Source organism: Amblyraja radiata, chromosome 2 (genome assembly GCF_010909765.2).
Source record: "Amblyraja radiata isolate CabotCenter1 chromosome 2, sAmbRad1.1.pri, whole genome shotgun sequence".
Classification (NCBI taxonomy): Eukaryota; Metazoa; Chordata; class Chondrichthyes; order Rajiformes; family Rajidae; genus Amblyraja; species Amblyraja radiata.
Window position 1 is genome coordinate 19,773,744 of NC_045957.1, and position 22,556 is coordinate 19,796,299.

The 22,556-nt window shown below is 38.8% G+C and overlaps 1 protein-coding gene across 2 annotated transcripts in view; it reads right to left on the minus strand.

Moving 5' to 3' along the window:
• Positions 1-8,584: 8,584 nt before the first annotated feature.
• The window catches only part of vps50 (VPS50 subunit of EARP/GARPII complex), a 138,808-nt gene continuing 124,836 nt past the window's right edge, over positions 8,585-22,556 (minus strand). For both annotated transcript variants that reach the window (XM_033042743.1, XM_033042751.1), the window contains 6 exons: positions 18,526-18,674; positions 14,720-14,816; positions 14,385-14,543; positions 11,845-11,966; positions 9,571-9,760; positions 8,585-9,299 (listed from right to left, as the gene is read on the minus strand). In XM_033042743.1, the coding sequence (XP_032898634.1) occupies positions 9,180-9,299; positions 9,571-9,760; positions 11,845-11,966; positions 14,385-14,543; positions 14,720-14,816; positions 18,526-18,674 (837 nt within the window). In that variant the 3' untranslated portion in view covers positions 8,585-9,179. The remainder of the gene's footprint in view (positions 9,300-9,570; positions 9,761-11,844; positions 11,967-14,384; positions 14,544-14,719; positions 14,817-18,525; positions 18,675-22,556) is intronic.

A 22,556-nucleotide genomic window follows, 5' to 3' on the forward strand; every position in this document is an offset into this window, starting at 1 on the left:
AAACAATACAGTGGTACCTAATTTTAGGTGCCACCTATGTCATAACGTAATACATTCTATGTACAACCTCTAGTTTTATGTTTTTGAAAAGGAAGTAAGAAAGACAGGAAAAAAAAAGAGAGAAGAAAAAGAGGAAAAATAGATAGTAGAAAATAGAAAAACGTGAAGTGTGTATATAAGAAAAGAGAAAGTAGAAAGTAGAAATAGGAGAGAAAGACCCTTAAAAAAGAAATTTTCAAATCTTTATTCGGAGATGTAAATCTATCCACGACCTGACCTGAAATCAGTAATCTTTACGGTACCGCTGCATCACATGATTCCAAAAAGTCGATGAAAGGGGACCAACTCCTTAAGAATTGGTCATATTTATCTATTAGGCGGAGTCTCATTTCTTCAAGGTGTGCTATGTCCATCATATTCCTAATCCACATTTTAATAGTTGGTATAGCTGTATTTTTCCAAAATTTAAGTATCAATTTCTTTCCAATTATTAACCCATAATTAAAAAAAACTTTTTTGTCTTTATTTAAATTGATATCTTCTACTATTATTCCAAATATAATCCATTCCGTATTAGGTTCTATTCTTGACTTGAAAAGCTTTGTAAATATATCAAATATATCGCTCCAAAATTTATTCAACTTTGTACATCCTACAAATAAATGTGTTACATTAGCATTTTGAAACAAACATTTATCGCATCTGGGAGAGACGTATGGGTAGAATTTATTCAACCTCGTTTTTGAATAATATAGTCTATGTAATAGTTTAAATTGAATTAAATTATGTCTTGCATTAATGGAACAATTATGTATGTTCATCAGATACTTTTCCCATCTATCTTTCGGGATCTTTATCATTAGTTCATGTTCCCAATCTTCTCTTAGTGCCTCTGTTGAGGGTAATTCTCTATTTAATATATTATTATAAAAGTATGATATTAGTTTTTGTGAATCAGCCTTAATATTCATTGCTTCTTCTAAAGGGTCTAAAAATATAGTTTGAAATCTATGTGTATATTTCTTCATAAAGTCACATACCTGTATATATTTAAAATATTGATTATCATTCAGTTTAAATTTTGATTTTAATTGTTGAAATGATAACAATTTGCCCAATTCATACATATCTCCTACTTTCCTAATCCCCAGTCTATCCCATTGTTTATATGTTTTGTCGATAAGAGATGGTTTGAATGCAGGGTTGTTCAATAGTGGGGTGTGTACTAATAGATTATTTAATTTCAAGGATAATTTTATTTGTTTCCAAATTCTTATTGTATTGTGAATAATTGGGTTCTTCTTATATATTATACTATTCAATTTTATCGGTGAGAACAAGATCATTCCTATATCGTACGGGAAACACTCCTCTTTCTCCATTCTTATCCTCTCCGACTGCTGAGTGGAACTATCCAACCAGTACATTATGTTCTTAATATGCACTGCCCAGTAGTAATACGTAAAGTTAGGTAATGATTAACCCCCAACTTCTTTAGGTTTACACAAATGCTTTTGTTGAGTTCTGTGTGCTCTATAATCCCATATAAAATTAGTGATATTAGAATCTAGTTTTTTGAAAAAATATTTTGGAATATATATTGGGATCGCTTGAAACAAATATATTAATTGTGGTAAGAAAGTCATTTTATAGCGTTAATTCTACCTATCAATGAGAGCGGGAGCATTTTCCAAAATTTAATCATATCATTCAGTTTATTTAATAGTGGCATAAAATTGGTGCTAAATAATGATTTGTGTCTTCTCGTAATTTGAATATCCAAATACTTGAATTTTTCTGTTGCAATTTTGAAAGGGAATTTTAATGTGTCTCGCATCCTGTGGTTTTAAAGACATAATTTTGCTTTTATTCCAATTTATTCTATATCCTGAAAAAGAGCCAAATTCCTCAATTAGTGTTAATAAGGTGGGTATACTCGTTTGTGTATTAGTAATATATAAAAGAATATCATCAGCATATAATGAAATTTTATTCTTTGAGTCCTTAGTATTATATCCGTGAATATTCGGATGATTTCTAATCTTTTCAGCCAGCGGTTCTATCATAAGAGCAAATAGCAATGGTGATAAGGCACAACCCTGCCTATTATCCCTTGATAAATAACATTTTGGAGATAACATATTATTAGTTAATATTCTTGCCGTAGGTTTATCATAAAGTAGTTTAACCCATCTAATAAAATTCTCTCCCGTGTTAAATTTTTGGAGTACCTTATATAAATACTGCCATTCTACCTGATCAAATGCCTTCTCTGCATCCAGCGTAACTGAAATATCTTCAATGTCCTCTTTGTGAGAGTACATTATATTGAAAAGCCTTCTCAAATTATTAAATGATTGTCTTTTGGGTATAAATCCCGTTTGATCCGGGTTTACCAATTTTACCAATTTGTTAATATAATTATTCAGTCTTCTAGCTAGAATCTTTGCTAAAATTTTCTGATCCGTATTTAGAAGTGATATTGCTCTGTAAGAACCCGATTCCTCTAAATCTTTATCTTTATTTGGTATAAGCGTTATTGTTGATTCTGCTAAAGTGTCTGGTAGTTTCTTTTCGGTATAAGCCTGCGTGTATAAGTTGAGTAATCTTGGTACAATTGAGTCCTGAAATCGTTTATAAAATTCATTACTAAAACCATCTGGTCCTGGGGTCTTCCCATTTTTCAGTGAGTTTATTATTTGTTTTATTTCTTCACTAGTAATCCGTGCTCCTAATTCCTCTTGTTCTAAACTCTCCAATTTAGGGCGATTGTAATTATCTAAAAAATTTGTAATTTTACTATCATCTGTATATATTTTAGTTGTGTATAAATTATGATAAAATTGGGCAAACCTTTTATTAATATCCTTTGGTAGTGTTAGAAGCACCCTTATCAGATTTAATTTTAGTGAAAGTATTTTCCTTTTCTTGTTGCTTCAGTTGCCTCACTAGTAATTTATGTGGCTTATCCCCAAATTCGAAGTGTGCCTGTTTTGTAATTTGGAATAATCTTATTACTCTTGCCGATAATATTCTATTGAGTTTATATTTCAATAAGGTTATCTTATTATGTTTATCTATGGTTGGGTCAGTTGCATTGTCCAATTCTAGTAATTTTATTTCCTGTTCTATCCGCTGAAGTTCTCATTTATTTTCTTTATTTTGAAAACTTTGATAAGAGATTATAGCACCGCGCATGTATGCCTTAAAGGTTTCCCATAATAGCGATACAGAAATACCAGGCGTCTCATTTATTTCGAAAAAAAATTTTGTTTGTTCTTTTATATACTCATAACCCTGCGGGTTATTTAATATTTGTGCATTGAATCTCCAAAAAGGTTTTATACCCGGCCTTCCTCAATTTTAAGTGTAAAAGTCAGTGGTGAATGATCTGAAATAATACTATTATGGTATGATGGCTTAGTCGTATGCGGGATTAATTTTGTATCCAATAAGAAAGAGTAAATTCGTGAATAAGTTTTATGAACCGATGAGTAAAACGAATATTCCCTTCCAACATTGTGTGCTCTTGATATTAGAAATCAACCTTTTGCTGTCAAAAAATAGTCACCAAGAAAGTTCTAACGGGGATGTTTCGTAGCTCTTAAAGTTTTGGAGGATTTATGAGTTATAACGTTTCAAACAGCATACCGCACAAAGCAGAGCATTTAGCAGGTTTCCGAGCTGTTTGGAGAAAACAGAGCCTAATTTCTCCGTCTGAGACTTAGCACTCATTTTCAGGGTTGCTTATTTCTGAACTGTAGTGTTGTGAATGTTGATATGATGGAGCAGCTATGATTACAAGCCCTGAAACCTCCACATCAACATTTAGGCCTACCTTCTGGTTACAGCTGCTGATCCAAGTTGAACTTGTTTTCCACAAATGACGGAAAAATTATTGGGAATAATTCTAAATTTTAATCGATGGGAAGTTATTTTGTACTGAAATGAAATATTGAGACAGAATACAACATCTCAACTTTAATTGAAACATATTGAAAAATTAGCGGTGACCAGAATGAAGCCGCCATGGAGAGTATCGAGAATTCTCATGCCGTAGGTGGGTCCTAGTGAGTTGTCAGGAGGTTGAAGGTTATCGTACGTTGTAGCTGGTGCTGACCGGTGAATTTCATTGGCTCATTGGGAAAAAAACCGGAAGCAGTAATTTTCAGAACCAAGGATAACCGACCGGTAATGTTCAAAAGGGAACTGCAGATGCTGGAATATCGAAGGTACACAAAATTGCTGGGGAAACTCAGCGGGTGCAGCAGCATCTATGGAGCGAAGGAAATAGGCGACGTTTCGGGCCGAAACCCTTCTTCAGACTGATGGGGGGTGGGGGAAAGAAAGAAGGAAAAGGGGAGGAGGAGGAGGAGGAGACAGCTAGAGGGTTAAGGAAGGGGAGGAGACAGCAAGGGCTAGCCAAATTGGGAGAATTCTATGTTAATGCCATAAGGACGCAAGGTCCCCAGACGGAATATGAGGTGCTGTTCCTCCAATTTCCGCTGTTGCTCACTCTGGCAATGGAGGAGACCCAGGACAGAGAGGTCGGATTGGGAATGGGAGGGGGAGTTGAAGTGCTGAGCCACCGGGAGGTCAGGTAGGTTATTGCGGACTGAGCGGAGGTGTTCGGCGAAACGATCGCCCAACCTACGCTTGGTCTCACCGATGTAAATCAGCTGACATCTAGAGCAGCGGATGCAGTAGATGAGGTTGGAGGAGATACAGGTGAACCTTTGTCGCACCTGGAACGACTGCTTGGGACCTTGGATGGAGTCGAGGGGGGAGGTGAAGGGACAGGTGTTGCATTTCTTGCGGTTGCAACGGAAAGTGCCCGGGGAGGGGGTGGTGCGGGAGGGAAGGGAAGAATTGATGAGGGAGTTGCGGAGGGAGCGGTCTTTGCGGAAGGCAGACATGGGGGGAGATGGGAAGATGTGGCGAGTGGTGGGGTCACGTTGGAGGTGGCGGAAATGGCGGAGGATTATGTGTTGTATTTTCCGGCTGGTGGGGTGAAAGGTGAGGACCAGAGGGACTCTGCCCTTGTTGCGTGTGCGGGGATGGGGAGAGAGAGCAGTGTTACGGGGTATGGATGAGACCCTGGTGTGAGCCTCATCTATGGTGGCGGAGGGGAATACCCGTTCCCTGAAGAACGAGGACATCTCCGATGCCCTGGTATGAAATGTCTCATCCTGGGAACAGATGCGGCGTAGGCGGAGGAATTGGGAGTAGGGGATGGAGTCTTTACAGGGGGCAGGGTGGGAAGACGTGTAGTCCAGATAGTCCCTCCGCTCAGTCCGCAATAACCTACCTGACCTCCCGGTGGCTCAGCACTTCAACTCCCCCTCCCATTCCCAATCCGACCTCTCTGTCCTGGGTCTCCTCCATTGCCAGAGTGAGCAACAGCGGAAATTGGAGGAACAGCACCTCATATTCCGTCTGGGGACCTTGCGTCCTTATGGCATTAACATAGAATTCTCCCAATTTGGCTAGCCCTTGCTGTCTCCTCCCCTTCCTTAACCCTCTAGCTGTCTCCTCCCATCCGCCCGCCCTCGGGCTCCTCCTCCTCCTCCCCTTTTCCTTCTTTCTTTCCCCCACCCCCCATCAGTCTGAAGAAGGGTTTCGGCCCGAAACGTCGCCTATTTCCTTCGCTCCATAGATGCTGCTGCAGCCGCTGAGTTTCCCCAGCAATTTTGTGTACGACCGGTAATGTTAATGTCCGCCAAGCTTCACAGCCGTGCATCTCTGGCTTCTTAAAAGTTGTCTCCACTCCTTCTCCCCCACCCCACCCCCCCCTTTTAAAGGACTTACCGTACACTGTGCTTGAACCGTCTTAATTACAGCACCAACCTTCCTGTTCATCGCGCGGTGTGTGTCTGTATCACCTTGGCTTTGCGCCGTTTGAATTTGACTCAGACAGCACCCCCCCCCCGCTTGCCCTGCCCCCCGCCTGCATAACGGGCTGGTGAGGGGGGGGGGGGGGGGGGAGGGGAGTGTCCATAAGCAACAATGTACAACATTTCCAGATAACTTAAGGTTGCTTCAAGGGTAGGCTTAAATTCATATTATAAACTGGATTTAAAGTAATTGTTACCATTTATTCTTGCTGATGTACTCAAGAAAGGAAACTGTAATTGCTAAAATGCAAAACAGATGAATGAACAAAAAGAAAAACAGTAGAGTGGAAGATATAGGGTGAAGTCACCGGCTATGTAAAATAATGTGTACAATCTTATTGTGATATGAGATCTTACCTGAAAATAATTTACGTCAAGCTGTCAAGTGGCTTGCTGTACTGGAGCCATTCCTTGAGCTCATAAATCCAGGCTGTTACTACCTGGGTATTCACTTTTCATACTTGCTGCTTCTGTGGCCTCCTTACTCATTGTGGGTTAAGCTACACCACTTCTATAGATGGTCTTTGGTGCTATATAGGAGAACATATGTATTCTCTTTCTTGGAACCTGAAACTATCTTGACACTTTGCCCAGTCATTGCATTCCATCCTTAGGAAGTGGCTGGATGAAGACTCCAAGAATATTGCTTCAATTAGCTAAGGGTGAAGATTTAAAACTTCAGTTTCATTATGTGTTATTAAAACGTGTTATTATTAGAAAGCACAGCATTTATTCTTTGAGATGGTGATTGTGAGCCACTTTCTTGAACAGCTGAGGTCCTTCGAGTGAAGTTATTCCCAAGTGTATGTTTAATAGGAAGGTCCAATATTTTAACCAAATGCTTGCAAGTGGCCATTTTAATACTTCAAGCAATATTCTTGATTGTTGGAATTCACCCCAAATTTGTAATCTAAAGCCAGATTTTCAAATGTTTGGTTTTTTTTGTTGCGCATTTTATCTGGACTTTGTGCCTTCCCCCATAATGGGAACCATTGTGGGGGGATGTTTTTATGTTAAAGCTATTTATTATTGTTATGTTTGTGTTCTTTCTTATGTGCTGCATTGGCAAAAGGAATTTCACTACATCTAGGTGTATGTGACAATAAATCAACCTTTGAACCTTTGATCTTAACTCTTTACCCAAAATAATTCAGATTTAAAATAATTATCTTACAATAGATATATTTTTATCAACGTTATGATTAATATGCCTTAACGTTGATGAAAAACGTTTCTCTTGCATCTTAAAATGATATGCAGTATCAAGGGGAATTGATTTGTTATTGACAGAAAGTAATGTCATATTACCATAAAAATAACAGATCCAATGGGGAAAATCATAGCACAAAACAAAAGCAGTCAGGCTGAAGACTGTCCAACGTTCATTTTGTCTAACTTGTACTCATGTACTGCAACTAAGTTTTGTTTAGTTTAGAGTGGAAACAAGCCCTTCGGCCCACCGAGTCCACTCCGACCAGCGATCCTCGCACATTAACGCCATCCTACACACACTAGGGACAATTTTTACATTTATACCAAGCCAATTCACCTACAAACCTGCAAGTCTTTGGAGTGTGAGACGATGTCGGAGAAAACCCACACGGTCACAGGGAGAACGAACCATCGTGCTGTCCAATATGAACACTTCATTGATATAATTCCATTGACATAGCAGCTATGTGCAAGGCGCTTCACTCAAAAGTTAAACATAATTAGTTATATTTAGAGAAATGACATAAAAGCTTAATTGAAAGACAAAAATACCTGCTCATAGTATACAAAAATATAAACCTTGGCATAATTATTGAAAATAAAAATCACCTTCCTTTTCTCTCCTTTATAAGCAGCCTTACAATCCAAATCAAACCCTCACCAGTGCCTCAGTATGGGACACTAATGGTATGTCGGGGTGTGGATGATAGCAGGCAGGATCCAGATTAGATTTTCCAGTGTGATGCTGAAGAAAACCAGCAGGATTGAATCAAACAGCAGGCACGATATCGGAATCAATGATGGAGCACAGTAACAGATTCAGGAATCCAAGTTAATTAACCCAACCTGCAATGTGAGCAGGATATGTGAGGTCCAGGATATACATGCATAAATACATGCCAACAGATCTCTTAAAACTACTAGTCATGGTCAACAAGATTCAGTCCTTAATATTTCGAGTCAGTCAGAGGAAGACACAGCATGGGCACAGGCCTTTTGGCTCAATCATTTCCTGTCGCCCATCAACCACCTATTTACACTAATCTTATATTAATCACATTATTATTCTCCCCTACCTATCCATCAACTCCCACCAGATGTTATCACACACCAAGACACAAGAGGTAATTTATAATGGCAAATAAAGCTGTCATCCTGTACGTTTTTGGAATGCGAGAGGAAACTAGAGTACCCGGACATCCTTGCATCGCAAGGAGAATGTGTTACCTTTATCAGAACTTTTACTGACTGTATCATCCCAAAGCTCAGTCTGACTAGATGGTACAAGTGCAGTCTTGTTCAAGGTAACTAGGTGATAGTGTATGTTATATCAGCTTTATTAAAAAAGGTTGCTTTATTTTAATTGAACTGGGACATGCAGCAATGAGATGAAAACTGTTCTTAAGATAAATGCTGTTCATCGGACACGTTCGCACAACTGTATGCCTGATAAAATACTGATATGATAGACACAAAAATTCTCTAATTTGTAGATTGTTTATTCAGTTACCAATCCATGATCAATTGCATTTCAAGAAGAAACAAATAGTTTTTTTTAATTTTATAACCAGAACAAATTAATTAGAATACAGATTGAATTTTTAACCCTACTTACAGTGGTTCTATATGAAGCATAAACATCCTTCAGTTGTTCATATTTACTCTTTCCATACATAAAATATATTGTAAAATCAGTAGTTCAGACCGTAACACTAAGTAATGCACATTCATTCAATTGTAATATATAATACTCACAATCCATATTCGAACAGTTAAAAATGTAAGCCTTTCCCCACCAAATAATGACCATAACAATGAAAAGTTTTCATCTAGGCTCTAAAGACAGCATTACTATGAATATTGAATTGACTTACCAAGACCGGAACAAAAGCTGAACAATAACATACATTTGTCACTTGAACAGCATTTCCAGTTCTTTTTTTTTGGTCAGAAAACATATAACATGCATCATAAATGTGTGCAACAGAAGGAGCCGTGATGTATTAATTTGTAGTGGAAATATGCATCCCTTTGTGATCCAGGACATCACCAACACGCAAACATCAGTAAAGGCTATCGCTTAGGTCTTTCAGGTTCATCAATGGCTGCTATCAGCTTCTGCCGTGCTTTTTTATTGATATGGGAGCCGAGACATGCATTCACAAGGTTGGTTAACTGCTTGGATGAATATTCCTGTCCAAAGAAAACATACCATTTTAGAATAAATAAAAACACTCAGTCAAAGGAACAATGTGCTGACATGAAAGTTAAATGTGCTGATACCTGAAATTCTAACAGAAGTATAAACACCTTACAGATGTGCAACTATTGTTTTGATCATTTACAATAAAGATAATTCTAGGCAGTTGTACAAATATTTTTGTACATTTTTATTAACTAAACTTTTAAAATAATTCAAAAAGTTTAAGCCTTCCCTCTCCAACCACCCACAATCCCTACCTACCCTGTGCTCTTTGATCCACCGCTCCATATCATTTTCTGTTAGATAATAGGCTTTAATATAGGTTTCCACAAACTCCTTATCAGGAATTGGTCTGATGTCTGTCAGTTTCTCCAGCTTCATTAAAAACTGCTGGAAGTCCAACTGCATCAAAGCCCGTCCCTCATTACTGCATTTTTTCACATTGGCATAACTAATAGAAAGGGAAGGAAACTGGTCAGCTCAGTAAATATGATGAATTAAAGATAACATTCTACTTATTTTCACATTAGTTAAGCAAAATTATATTTCTTACAGCAAAGCATCGAATACAATACAACAATTAATAAAAAACCAAAACCAAAAAGACAAACCCTATAACAACTTTTAGAAAAAAACTGATGTACAATTACATTGTATATAGACCTTTGTAAAAGCTTAATCTAATAGAAATTTGGAGGAATATTAAAGATTGTTTTAATCTTTATCTGTCTTTATTTTTAATTTTTATTTTTAGTTTAATAATCTTTATTTTTTATCTTTATTTGTCAAATATATTCAGGAAGACCAGATGGAGATTAATCCAGATAAGAGTGAGGTATTGCACTCTGGCAGGGCAACTGTGAGAGGATAGTTACAGTAAATGGCAGGACCCTCAGGGCATTAATGTTCAGAGAAATCTTGGGCTGTAAATCGACAGCTCCTTGAAAGTGGTAACATCAGTACATAGAATTGCAAAGACGACATATGGCATGCCTGCCTTCGTCAGTGGGATGTTGAGTGTAAAAGTCGGAAAGTCATGTTGCGGCTGTAAGAAACTTTGGTTAGGCAACATTTGGAATAAGTGTGCAGTTCAGGTCACCCCATTACAGTAAGAAAGTGGAGGGCTTTGGAGAGAGAGCAGAAGAGGTTTATCAGGATGCTGCCAGTAATAGAAGATATTAGCTCGAAGGAGAGATTGGACAAACTCGGATTTAATCTAGAGCACTGGAGGCACCTGATGGAAATTTATAAAATTATGAAAGGCATAGATAGGGGAGATAGTTAAAGTCCTTTTACCGAGGATGGAAATGTCAAAACGTAGAGGGTAGAGGTCTTGGGAGAGAGGAAAGAGTTTGACGTAGATTTACAAGGCAATTTGTTTCATCACACACATGGTGGCCTGCAATGTGCTGCAAAAAGGAAGTGGCAGCAATATTTACGAGGCATTGAGACAGGGACATGGAGAAGCAAAGAATGGTGATAAGCATGCCACATACAGACAGATGACATTAGTTTATATTGTCATCGTGGTCAGCACAGACATTGTTGACTGATGGGTCTATTCCTGCGCTACACAGTTCTATGTTCCTTATGCAGTGCCTTCCATAATATTTGGGACAAAGACCCATCATGTATTTATTTGCCTCTGTACTCCACAATTTGAGATTTGTAATAGCAAAAGTCACATGTGGTTAAAGTGCACATGGTCAGATTTTATTAAAGGCCATTTTTATACATTTTTGTTTCACCATGAAGAAATTACAGCTGTGTTTATACATAGTCCCTCCATTTCAGGGCACCATAATGTTTGGGACACATGGCTTCACGGGCGTTTGTAATTGCTCAGGTGTGTTTAATTGCCTCCTTAATGCAGGTATAAGAGAGCTGTCAGCACCCAGTCTTTCCTCCAGTCTTTCCATCGCTTTTGGAAACTTTTATTGCTGTTTATCAACATGAGGACCAAAGTTGTGCCAATGAAAGTCGAAGAAGCCATTATGAGACTGAGAAACAAGAATAGAACTGTTAGAGACGTCAGCCAAACCATAGGTTTAACAAAATCAACTGTTTGGAACGTCATTAAGAAGAAAGAGAGCACTGGTGAGCTTACTAATTGCACAGGGACTGGCAGGCCAAGGAAGACCTCCACAGCTGATGACAGAAGAATTCTCTCTATAATAAAGAAAAATCCCCAAACACCTGTCCGACAGATCAGAAACACTCTTCGGGAGTCAGATGTGGATTTGTCAATGACCACTGTCCGCAGAAGACTTCATGATCAGAAATACAGAGGCTACACTGCAAAATGCAAACCACTGGTTAGCTGCAAAAATAGGATGGCCAGGTTATAGTTTGCCATGAAGTACATAAAAGATCAACCACAGTTGTGGAAAAAGAAATGGTTTAAATGATTGCAAACATCTGTGGATGACATTTTTTGCAAATTCATTTGATCTAAAAAAAATCAGGTGTTTGTAATTTATCTTATAGAAACAGAAAATGTTGTAATTAGGAAATAGCCAACTGAAGTTAACTTACCCTTCTACTATAGTTCTGTTTGCCAGCCGGATACAATGCTCCCAAAGGACATTGGACACTTGGAACGGTATACGCACCCGTTTGGAAACTTCAGATAACTTCTTATGAAAATGTTCAAACTCCTATAGTAACAGTTATCAGAATCAAATACAAGAAAGCTCGACTTCACTATTATCAATACCTTGGTTTGTTATAGCACATATTTAGTAGACAAATGTTCTCAGTATAAAGATGCAAGATAAAAAATCAAAACAAAGCACTGGGAAGAAATGTGATAGCCTTTATGGTGATTGGAGGACAGATTACAGTGTACATAATCATGTATTCGGGATAGGAGAGAGTGAAGCTTTAGTGAAAACAAATCGCTCCAATTGGCAAGTTGAATGTGCACAAAGTGAAAAGGCAACGTTTAGTTCAGTTTAGTTCATTATTGTCACGTGTACCAAGGTATAGTGAAAAGCTTTTGTTTGCCTGCTATCCAGTCAAAGAAAAGACTATACATGATTACAACCAAACCGTCCGCAGTGCACAAATAAAGGATAAAGGTTACAACATTTTGTGCAAGATAAAGTCCAATTAAAGGTAGTTCGAAGGTCTCCAATGAGGTAGATGGGAGATCAGGATCGCACTCTAACTGATGAGAGGGTCGTCCAGTTGCCTGATTACAGCTGGGAAGAAACCATCTCTGAATCTGGAGGTATGTGATGTCAAACTTCAATACCTCTTGCCTTATGGGAGAGAAGAGGAAGTAACCAGGGTGAGACTGGTCCTTGATTATGCTGGTGTCTTTGCTGAGGCAGCGTATAGTGTAGATTGAGTCAATGGAAGGAAGATTGGTTTGCGTGATGGTCTGGGCTACGTGCGCTACTCTCTGCAATTTCTTGCAGTCTTGGATGGAGCTGTTCCCAAACCAAGCTGTGATACATCCCAATAAAATTACAGCGCATCTGTAGAAGTTGGTGAGGGTTGATGGATGGTAATTAAAGTGGTGACTTTGATCATAGAAATTTGAGGAACTTCATGGAGGAATAAACACAAGTATAAGCATTTAACGTGAATAATGTAATGATGAGGGTTTCAATGGTTGATTGACAGAAGAAATAAAAACAGACGTGATCTTTGCAGTAAAAAGGATATTGAAGTTCAAATACTGGTCAAACAGGACACTGAGCTTTTGAATCTTAATAAACCTTAGACTGTGCTTGAAGTGGGCAACGAGATAAGCCCATGGAATCAAGACAGTGCAGTAAACGGATAGTATGAGAGGTCAGACAGCGATAGAACTAAGTGGAGGCATCATCTGTCTGGAACATGTGTAGAATGACACATGTCAGTGCTTACACACCTCCAAATTTTTTCCTGAAATAGAATTCAAATGACCTGGAATTTGATGGTATTTCCTGGCCTGGTAAGCCTTCCCCAACTGTGCATGTGCGATGGCCGCCCCGACTGCGCACGTGCGGATACCGGGCCCACTGCGCATGCGCGGGGAGACGGCATCCCTACACGTCACCGGCGGCATTTTCAATTGTGACGCGACTGATGGACCTCCCCCAAATGCGCAGGCGCGGATGGTCGTAAATATACAAGTACATACTTATTTTCCGCAAATCATCCCGCGGGACTGATTGGACCCCTTCGCGTCTCCCCGCGCGTGCGCAGTGGACCCTGTATCCACGCGTGCGCAGTTGGGGCGGCAGTCGCACATGCGCAGTTGGGGAGGCTTACCGGACCGGGAAATTTCCTGAAATTTCCCGAAATTATTTTATTTCCCTAAAATTACCCGAAGGCAACCAGAATTTCCAGAATTTCGGGTAATTTCCTTCAAAGTGGAAACACTGGCAAGTGGAAGATGTTATAAAGGAGTGACGGTGATTAGGGAAACGAGACCAAGAATACATCATGGGGAGATTGAAAAATGACTTGGCCATGATATTTAATATTGCTTTCAATGAAGTTAAATCATATCAACTTTTAAGATAGTGTTTTGTTGTATGAAAATATTCCATTTACCAAAGTTCATAAGATACAGGAGAGAATCAGGCCGTTCAGCCCCTCATCCTTCTAAACTACAGCGAGTACAGGTCCAGTGCCGTCAAAGGATCATCATATGTTAACCCAATCATTCCTGGCATCATCCTCGTAAATCTACTCTGGACTCTCTCCAACGCCAGCACATCCTCCTTCAGATATGGGGCCCAAAACGGCTCACAATATTCCAAATACGGTCCGACCAGTGTCTTATAAAGCTTCAGCAATACATATCTGTTTTTATATTCTAGTCCTCTGCTATGTTAGTATTGCATTTGCCTTTGGTCATGGTGAATATCGTATATGTGGGACAGTTCTTTCATCATCGTGTGCTGAGTATTATTACAAAGGGTGAGCAACTCTTCAGTTCCAGGGAACATAGTATAGAAAATACCTTTTCCATAAACAAACTAGAAGGTTTTGATACTGTGGAATGATTTAATTAACTGACAACTATTTGATGAATTGCAATACTCAGCTATCATGACCATTTCAATTCTTGCAATTACCTTGAGAAGAGTATCTATGTACACATTGTGTTGTGACATGATTTCTTTAATATCCCATTTCACACTAGCCATAAGATGCAGCATCTGTTCGTAATCGATCGCTTTAGCAGCCACTATCCAGTAAATTGGTTTGCGCAGCTCACTGGCAGTTGACACAGTCTATTTGTTATCAGATGGGAAGAGAGAATACAGAAAGAATATCATCATCCATGGCAAAACAAAGCAAACTGACAACTGGAAGTGATTTTATTTTTACCTTAAGCAGGCATATAAAAAATTATCCTTAAAATGATCACTATGGTGAAAGTACGGCATTTGCAAAATTGAGTACTGACCTGTGAATAAAACTGTTGCAAAAAAGGCTTCTTAGCTGAAGGCATCATTGCATCAAGATGAGGTTGCAAACATTCAAACTGATCAGCCAGAAACACCCTGGAAAATACAGATATTTAAGATTATTTATCAATTCATCATTATTGTCTGCTTCATAAGAATATTATCAAATGAACCAATGAAGTAGTAAAGTCAGAGTTCATCTGAGAAGCATAAGAAATTACATATATAAACAATAGCTTCAAATTATGAATTTATCTTAACATTTGCAAGTGCCAGAGTCAAAGATGGATATGGAAGGCAGGAGATTGGTAAGCAAGTTTGGGAAGCCTTGATTAAAAAGTTCAGTTGTGCTTTATGGCATATGCTTCACTGCAAGGAATGTAGGAATTAGACTTTAGAGGTACAGCATGGAAACAGGCCCTTCGCCCCACCAAGTCCATGCTGACCAGCGATCACACCATACACCAGCACTATCCTACACATTAGGGACAATTTACAAAAAACAATTCACCTACAAACCTGTTCGTCTTTGGAATATGGGAGAAAACTATGCAGTCACAGGGAAAACATACAAATTCTATACAGACATCGCCCGTAGCAACTCTACCGCTGTGCTACTGTGCCGCTCTACATTAAAAGGTTTTACAGACAGGATGGAGGACAAATGTAATAATGTATCCATTATCATAGAATTAGTTAAATAGGACAGGAATGGCAGCTCTTGGTCATGCAGTTTTCAGATAAGATATATAAACAGTTTAATGTCATTAGTAGACAAATACAGTTCGAGAAGAGAGTATATGCAAGAAAGCTCATCAAAAATCCAAAAAGAGACAATTGCTGGGAGCATATCATTGGCATCCACACAAATTTCTGAGATGTGATAAAAGTAATAGAGCAGTAATTGCAGATGTCAACCATTCCACGATAGCACAAAAGTATATAAAATGGTATAAAGAGGGGTGAAGTCTGCAAATGTAATCCAAATGAACTATTTTATTATACATCACATGCTCACCAAGACCAAAGGGACAATTCTACACCTTAGGTAGTCCAGAAGAGCTTCAGAGGGAGAGCAGAGATTTAAAAAAACACACAAAAATTGCTGGCAACACTGAGAAAAAACAGAGCTCATGTTTCTGACCGTCCGTCAGGCTTTTGTTGAACGGTCATCGACCAGAAATGTTAACTGATTGTACTTATATAGATGCCACCTGACTTGCTGAGTATCCTGAGCAATTTCTAAATTTTGGATGATATTCAGCGTTTTTTGCTTTTTAGTAAGATTACACTTTGGTGGTAGGTGACAAAATTAGATTCAGTATAATTATTATTTTTATTCTTCTGCTTATTCGATAGAGCTTCAGTCTCATTGATGATTCACTCCTCAGAATGAGAATTGAGGTAGATTAGTAAACTTTTGGAGGACCTGCAGAGATTGAATAGATGAATAGATGATGCTTGGCAAGGTGGGGGAGTTTGTGATAATGTACGGTTGCTTTGTTAGAAAACATAGAAACATAGAAAAATAGGTGCGGGAATAGGTCATTCGGCCCTTCGAGCGAGCTATTCAATATGATCATGGCTGATCATCCAAAATCAGTACCCCATTCCTGCTTTTTCCCCCATATCCCTTGATTCCTTTAGCCCTAAGAACAATCCAACTCCCTCTTGAAAATATCCAGTGAATTGGCCTCCACTGCCTCCTGTGGCAGAGAATTCCACAGATTCACAACTCTCTGGGTGAAAACGTTTTTCCTCAACTCAGTCCTAAATGGCCTACCGCTTATTCTTAAACTGTGACCTGGTTCTGGACTTCCCCCAACATCGGGAACATTTTTCCTACATCTAGCCTGTCCAATCCTTTAAGAATTTTGTATGTTTCTATAAGATCCCCTCTCATACTTCTAAATTCCAGTGAATACAAGCCCAGCCGACCCACTCTTTCATCATATGTCAGTCCCGCCATCCCGGGAATTAACCTGGTGAACCTATGCTACACACCCTCAATAGCAATAATGTCCTTCCTCAAATTAGGAGACCAAAATTGCACACAATACTCCAGGTACGGTCTCACCAGGACCCTGTACAACTGCAGTAGGACTACCTTGCTCCTATCCTCAACTCAAATCCTCTCGTAATGAAGACCAACTTTTGGCTTTCTTCATTGCCTGCTGTACCTGCATACTTACTTTCAGTGACTGATGTACAAGCACTCACAGGTCTCATTGCACCTCCCCTTTTCCTAATCTGACACCATTCAGATAATAATCTGCCTTCCTGTTCTTGCCACCAAAGTGGATAACCTCACATTTATCCACATTATACTGCATCTGCCATGCAACTGCCCACTCACTCAACCTATCCAAGTCACCCTGCAGCCTCATAGCATCCTCCTCGTAGCTCACACTGCCACCCAGCTTTGTGTCATCCGCAAACTTGGAGATATTATATCTAATTCCCTCGTGTAAATCGTTAATATATATTGTAAATAACTGGGGTCCCAACACCGAGCCTTGCGGCACGCCCACTGGTCACTGCCTGCCATTCTGAAAAGGACCCATTAATTCCTACTCTTTGTTTTATGTCTGCTAACCAGTTCTCTATCCATGGCAATACCCTACCCCCAATACCATGTGCTCTAATTTTGTACAATAATCTCTTGTCAAAGGCTTTTTGAAACTCCAGATACACCACATCCAATGGCTCTCCCTTATCCATTCTACTTGTACATTCTCAAGAAATTCCAGAAGATTAGTCAAGTATGATTTCCCCTTCGTAAATCCATGCTGACTTTGACCGATCCTGTCACTACTTTCCAAATGCGCTGCTATAACATCTTTAATAATCATGCATCTTTCCCACTACCGATGTCAGGACAACTGGTCTATAATTCCCTGTATTCTCTCTCCCCCCTTTCTTAAAAAATTGAGTTACATTAGCTACCTTCCAGTACACAGGAACTGATCCAGTCCACAGAACATTGGAAAATGATCACCAATGCATCCACGATTTCTAGGGCACCTCTTTTGAGTACTCTGGGATGCAGACCATCAGGCCCTGGGGATTTATCTACCTTCAGTCCCTACAGTTTACTTAACACCATTTCCTGACTAATGTAGATTCCCTTCAGTTCCTGCCTCCCACTAGATCCTCGGTCCCCTAGTATTTCTGGGAAATTGTTTGTGCCTTCCTTAGTGAAGACAGAACCAAAGTACCCGTTTAACTGTTCTGCCATTTCCTCATTTCCCATTATGAATTCACCTGTCTCTGATTGTAAGGGACCTACATTTGTCTTCACTAATCATTTCCTTTGTACATATATAAAGAAGCTTATTGCTGGGCATATCGGTCAGAGACAAGGTACACATGCTGCTTCCTGGACTAACCGATTTGAAGGTTTATGCTGATACAGCATTGGTGGTATTTCTTCAGTACTTTGTGATTCCTACTGATTTACCATGATGCCAACACATACTAGGCATGGATCACTGACATTCAACAGATAATTAGCTTGATGCAGGTTAAGTTTGGAACAGTTCAGAAAAGAACAGATAATACCTGGACTAAAAATTCTTGAAGATCAGATAAGTTTACAAGGTTTATACATAAATTAAATTGCACGAGTTACATGAAATAAAACAATGTGCCAATTAACGCCTTCAGTGCTGAAAATATAAATTTCTCTGAGAAATATAAAATTTGATGGAAAATACCTTGGAAATAATTTGGATTCCAGATACTATTTGTCCTTTCATCGAAGGTATTGAAATAAGAAATAAGAAAATTATGGGGAGTAACTCACAAAGATTCTGTAGCCACCACCCTTTCTGCAAGACCATATAATGTTCCAGCTGAATTTAGAACAACAAGATGACTGAGATGTGGGCTTGGAACCTTTTCTTTTCTCTCCTCTGTCGTTGTCAAGGAGCCAGAAGTTTCAGATGGTGCCTCCTATATATAGAAATAAATGAAATGCACAATTACTAATTATCATCTTTATATAAAGGCATTTTACATGAAAATAATGCTTCTAAGATTTGAATAAGGAAACAAATCATTTACTTCAAGCCTACTCCGCCTTTCATCTATCAAGGCTGACCTATTATTTGCCGGCAATATCTCTATATTTTCAGATCTATTTTAAATACAGAAATCTATCAATCACTGTTTTAAATGAATTCAGCGTCTGAACCTTCACCATAATCCAAGATGGGCTATGGAGGTGACAATACCAAAGACGCACCACCATTTTATTAAAGGATTATTCCACTATCTTACTTCTAAGGTCATTATTTGCAGATTGTGACCCCCGGCATTCAGTCTAACAATTGTTTTAAATTTCAAAGATATTCTTGTAAACTTGAGAATATAATCTAGCTTACTCATTTTCTCACCATACAGTAAACCTGCTATCTATGGCACCAGTATAATAAATCTTTGCTGCACTTCAAATATAGTAACCACCTCCTTTCTAAGGCGAGGACATCAAAACTGTACCCAGTATTCCAGGAGCAGTGTCACCAAGGCTCAATAAAACTGTTGGAAGGCTTCCTTCCTCCTGTATACTAATCCTTTCATCATCTGTTCCTGATTGTTTATTGCTGTATAGTGGCTGTCAAGGATGTGTACAAGTACTTCTGGGTTCCTTTGAACATCAACACGACCTAATTCTTAACCATTCAAGAAATGTTCTGCCGGTCTCTTTATGCATCATATTTTCCAACTTTATATTCCATTTACCATGTTCTCATCCATTCATTCAGCTTATCTCTTTGTGACACACTCTTCCTACCTCATCTAGTTTTCCATCATCAGTAAATTTGGAAATATAATATTTGATCCCTGCAGTCAAATCACTGAGTGAATGCTAACATGTGGGGACCACATGCCAAACCTTGTGGCACCAGATCCATCACAATCTGCCAACCTGAGAAGGGTATTTGTTTTCTGATTGATAATCAATTTTTGATCCATTTTAATCCAATTTTCAACTTTTGAACTATTTCAATTAATTCCCCCTAATTTCATGTGGTCCAACCTTGTTGACTGACTAATGCGGGACTTTATCAAAAACCTCCAAATTAACAGGACCACTGGTTTCCTTAATTTATTCTATTAGTCACAGACTCCACAAGTTCCAACAAATTAATCAAACATATTTTTTCTTGCAAACTCTACTCAATTCTATTATTCAAGGTATTCTGTGAATATAGCCTTCTTTATAAATTCTAGCATTTTCCCAAGACATTTTTCTAGACATTACATCAACAGGTTGACAGTGGCCTTTTCCCCCCTGCTCTTGTCCTTAAATAGAAGGCTCAAATTTAGCACCTTCCAATCCACAGAAACAATTCTAGAAAATTCAAAGGTCTGGGTGACAACCAGTAGGTGCGTCCATCCATCCATTTATTTATCTATATATCTATTACTAAAACTCTCATCTTGTTTCTATATTTGTTTGTTTCTAGATTTGTACCGAAATTTGTGCAAAAACAGTTCACCATAGCGCTACAACACACACACACACACACTCACACATCCCCAAACACCTGTCCGACAGATCAACTTCTTCAGAAACACTCTTCAGGAGTCAAGTGTGGATTTGTCAATGATCACTTTCCGCAGAAGACTTCATGAATAGCAATACAGAAGCTACACTGCAAGATGCAAACCACTGATTAGCTGTAAAAATAGGATGGCCAGGTTACAGTTTGCCAAGAAGTACTTAAAAGAGCAACTACAGTGCCCGAAAAAGGTCTTGTGGACAGATGAGACGAAGATGAACTTATCTCAGAGTGATGACAAGAGCAAAGTATGGAGGGGAGAAGGAACTGCCCAAGTTCCAAAGCATACCACCCCATCTGTGAAACAGTGGTGGGGGTGTTATGGCCTGGGCATGCAATGCTGCTGAAGGTACTGGCTCACTTATCTCCATTGATGATACAACTGCTGATGGGAGTAGCATTATGAATTCTGAAATGTATAGACACATCCTATCTGTTCAAGTTCAAACAAATGCCTCAAACTTCATTGGCCGGCGGTTCATTCTACAGCAAGACAATGATCCCAAACATAATGCTGAAGCAACAAAGGAGTTTTTCAAAGCTAAAAAATTGTGGCCAAGTCAATCACACGATCTGAACCCAATTGAGCATGCCTTTTATATGCTGAAGAGAAAACTGAAGGGGACTAGCCCCCAAAATAAGCATAAGCTAAAGATGGCTGCGATACAGGACTGGCAGAGCATCACCAGAGAAGACACCCAGCAACTGGTGATGTCCATGAATCGCAGACATCAAGCAGTCATTGCATGCAAAGGATATGCAACAAAATACTCAACATAACTACTTTCATTTACATGACATTGCTGTGTCCTAAACATTATAGTGCTCTGAAATGGGGGGGACTATGTATAAACACTGCTGTAATTACCACATGGTGAATCCAAAATGTATAAAACGTGCCTTTATTAAAATCTGACAATGTGCACTTTAACCACATGTGCTTTTTTTCTATTACAAATCTCAAATTGTGGAGTACAGAGGCAAATAAATAAATGGTGGGTCTTTGTCCAAAACATTATGGCGGGCACTGTAAGTACAACATTAATCCCACATTCCATTGGTTCTACTGCTCATCTACACATTATGCAATTTATAGCACCTACTAAACCATGTATTTGGGATATGGGAGGAAACCCACGTGGTCACAGAAAGAACATGCAAACTCTGCACGGACAGCACCCAATGCCAGGGCTCAGTTGCTTTCAGCTTCCTTTGATATTTTCATTTCCTTTCTTCTCTAATGTTTCCAAGTTTGTCTAATTGCTTAGAGGCCTACAGAAGGGACATATTTTGATTCCAGAGCCATGGAAGAGAGTACTGGAAGATGAAATCAATATAAACTAAATGTAGAAAATCTCCAAATTGTAATGGGAGATTTGCTTTTTTGTTATCTATCAACTAGTCGAGTAGCCGATGGGAACCTTAGAGCAGATTCATAGGGAAGAAAGGTAAAGCCAGAAATTGTTATATGTTGTTGAATTTAAGAATAAAATAATCAGTAGATAGGAATAGCTATGTGGTTCCAAAGGGTTTGTATCTTCAACTATAATTTCTTACCTAGTCTTATAATCCTCAGCAATCCTTGATTCCAATAATCTATTACAATCTTGAGTTATATTCACTGTAGAGTGTTCCAAATATTCAGAGCATTTCTCTTTATCTCTATCTTAAATGGGTGACAACTTTGTAAGTAACACAGACTCATTCAGGATTATTTGACAAGGAGAAATATCTTAAGAGCAATCATCCTCTAAATTACTTCTAATGCAAATATATCCCTCCTTAAACAGGGAGAGCAAAACAGCATGTATGGTTCCAGGTCTAGTTTCACTAAGCTCCTGCATAGTTCCAGCAAGACAACATACAAATTCCATGCCCTTGCAATAAACTGGCAAGCACGCTGGAAGTTTCCTACAGCCCTTTAAACTGTCAAATGGAAAAACATACAGAAGCAAATTTCTGAAAAGAATGTTCACTGTGAATTTTAACGACCCATTGTAACTGAATCAATGTAATTGTTTAGAGGACATGGCATTCTTAAAATACACTCAAGAGCAACAACCTCAGCAAGAGAGTGTAAGGGCAACAGATTTCATTTTACTGAATGAAGGGGCCATCAATGCAATAGAACCTTTTGCTGCTAATGACCATACTGCTTTCCCTCAGCTGAAATGTGATTTGGTTAAAAAGTACACTGTGAACAAATTAGTGGGAGGTATGCAAGGAAGAAAAAGATGATGCAGGCAAATAATATCACAAAGATATAGGA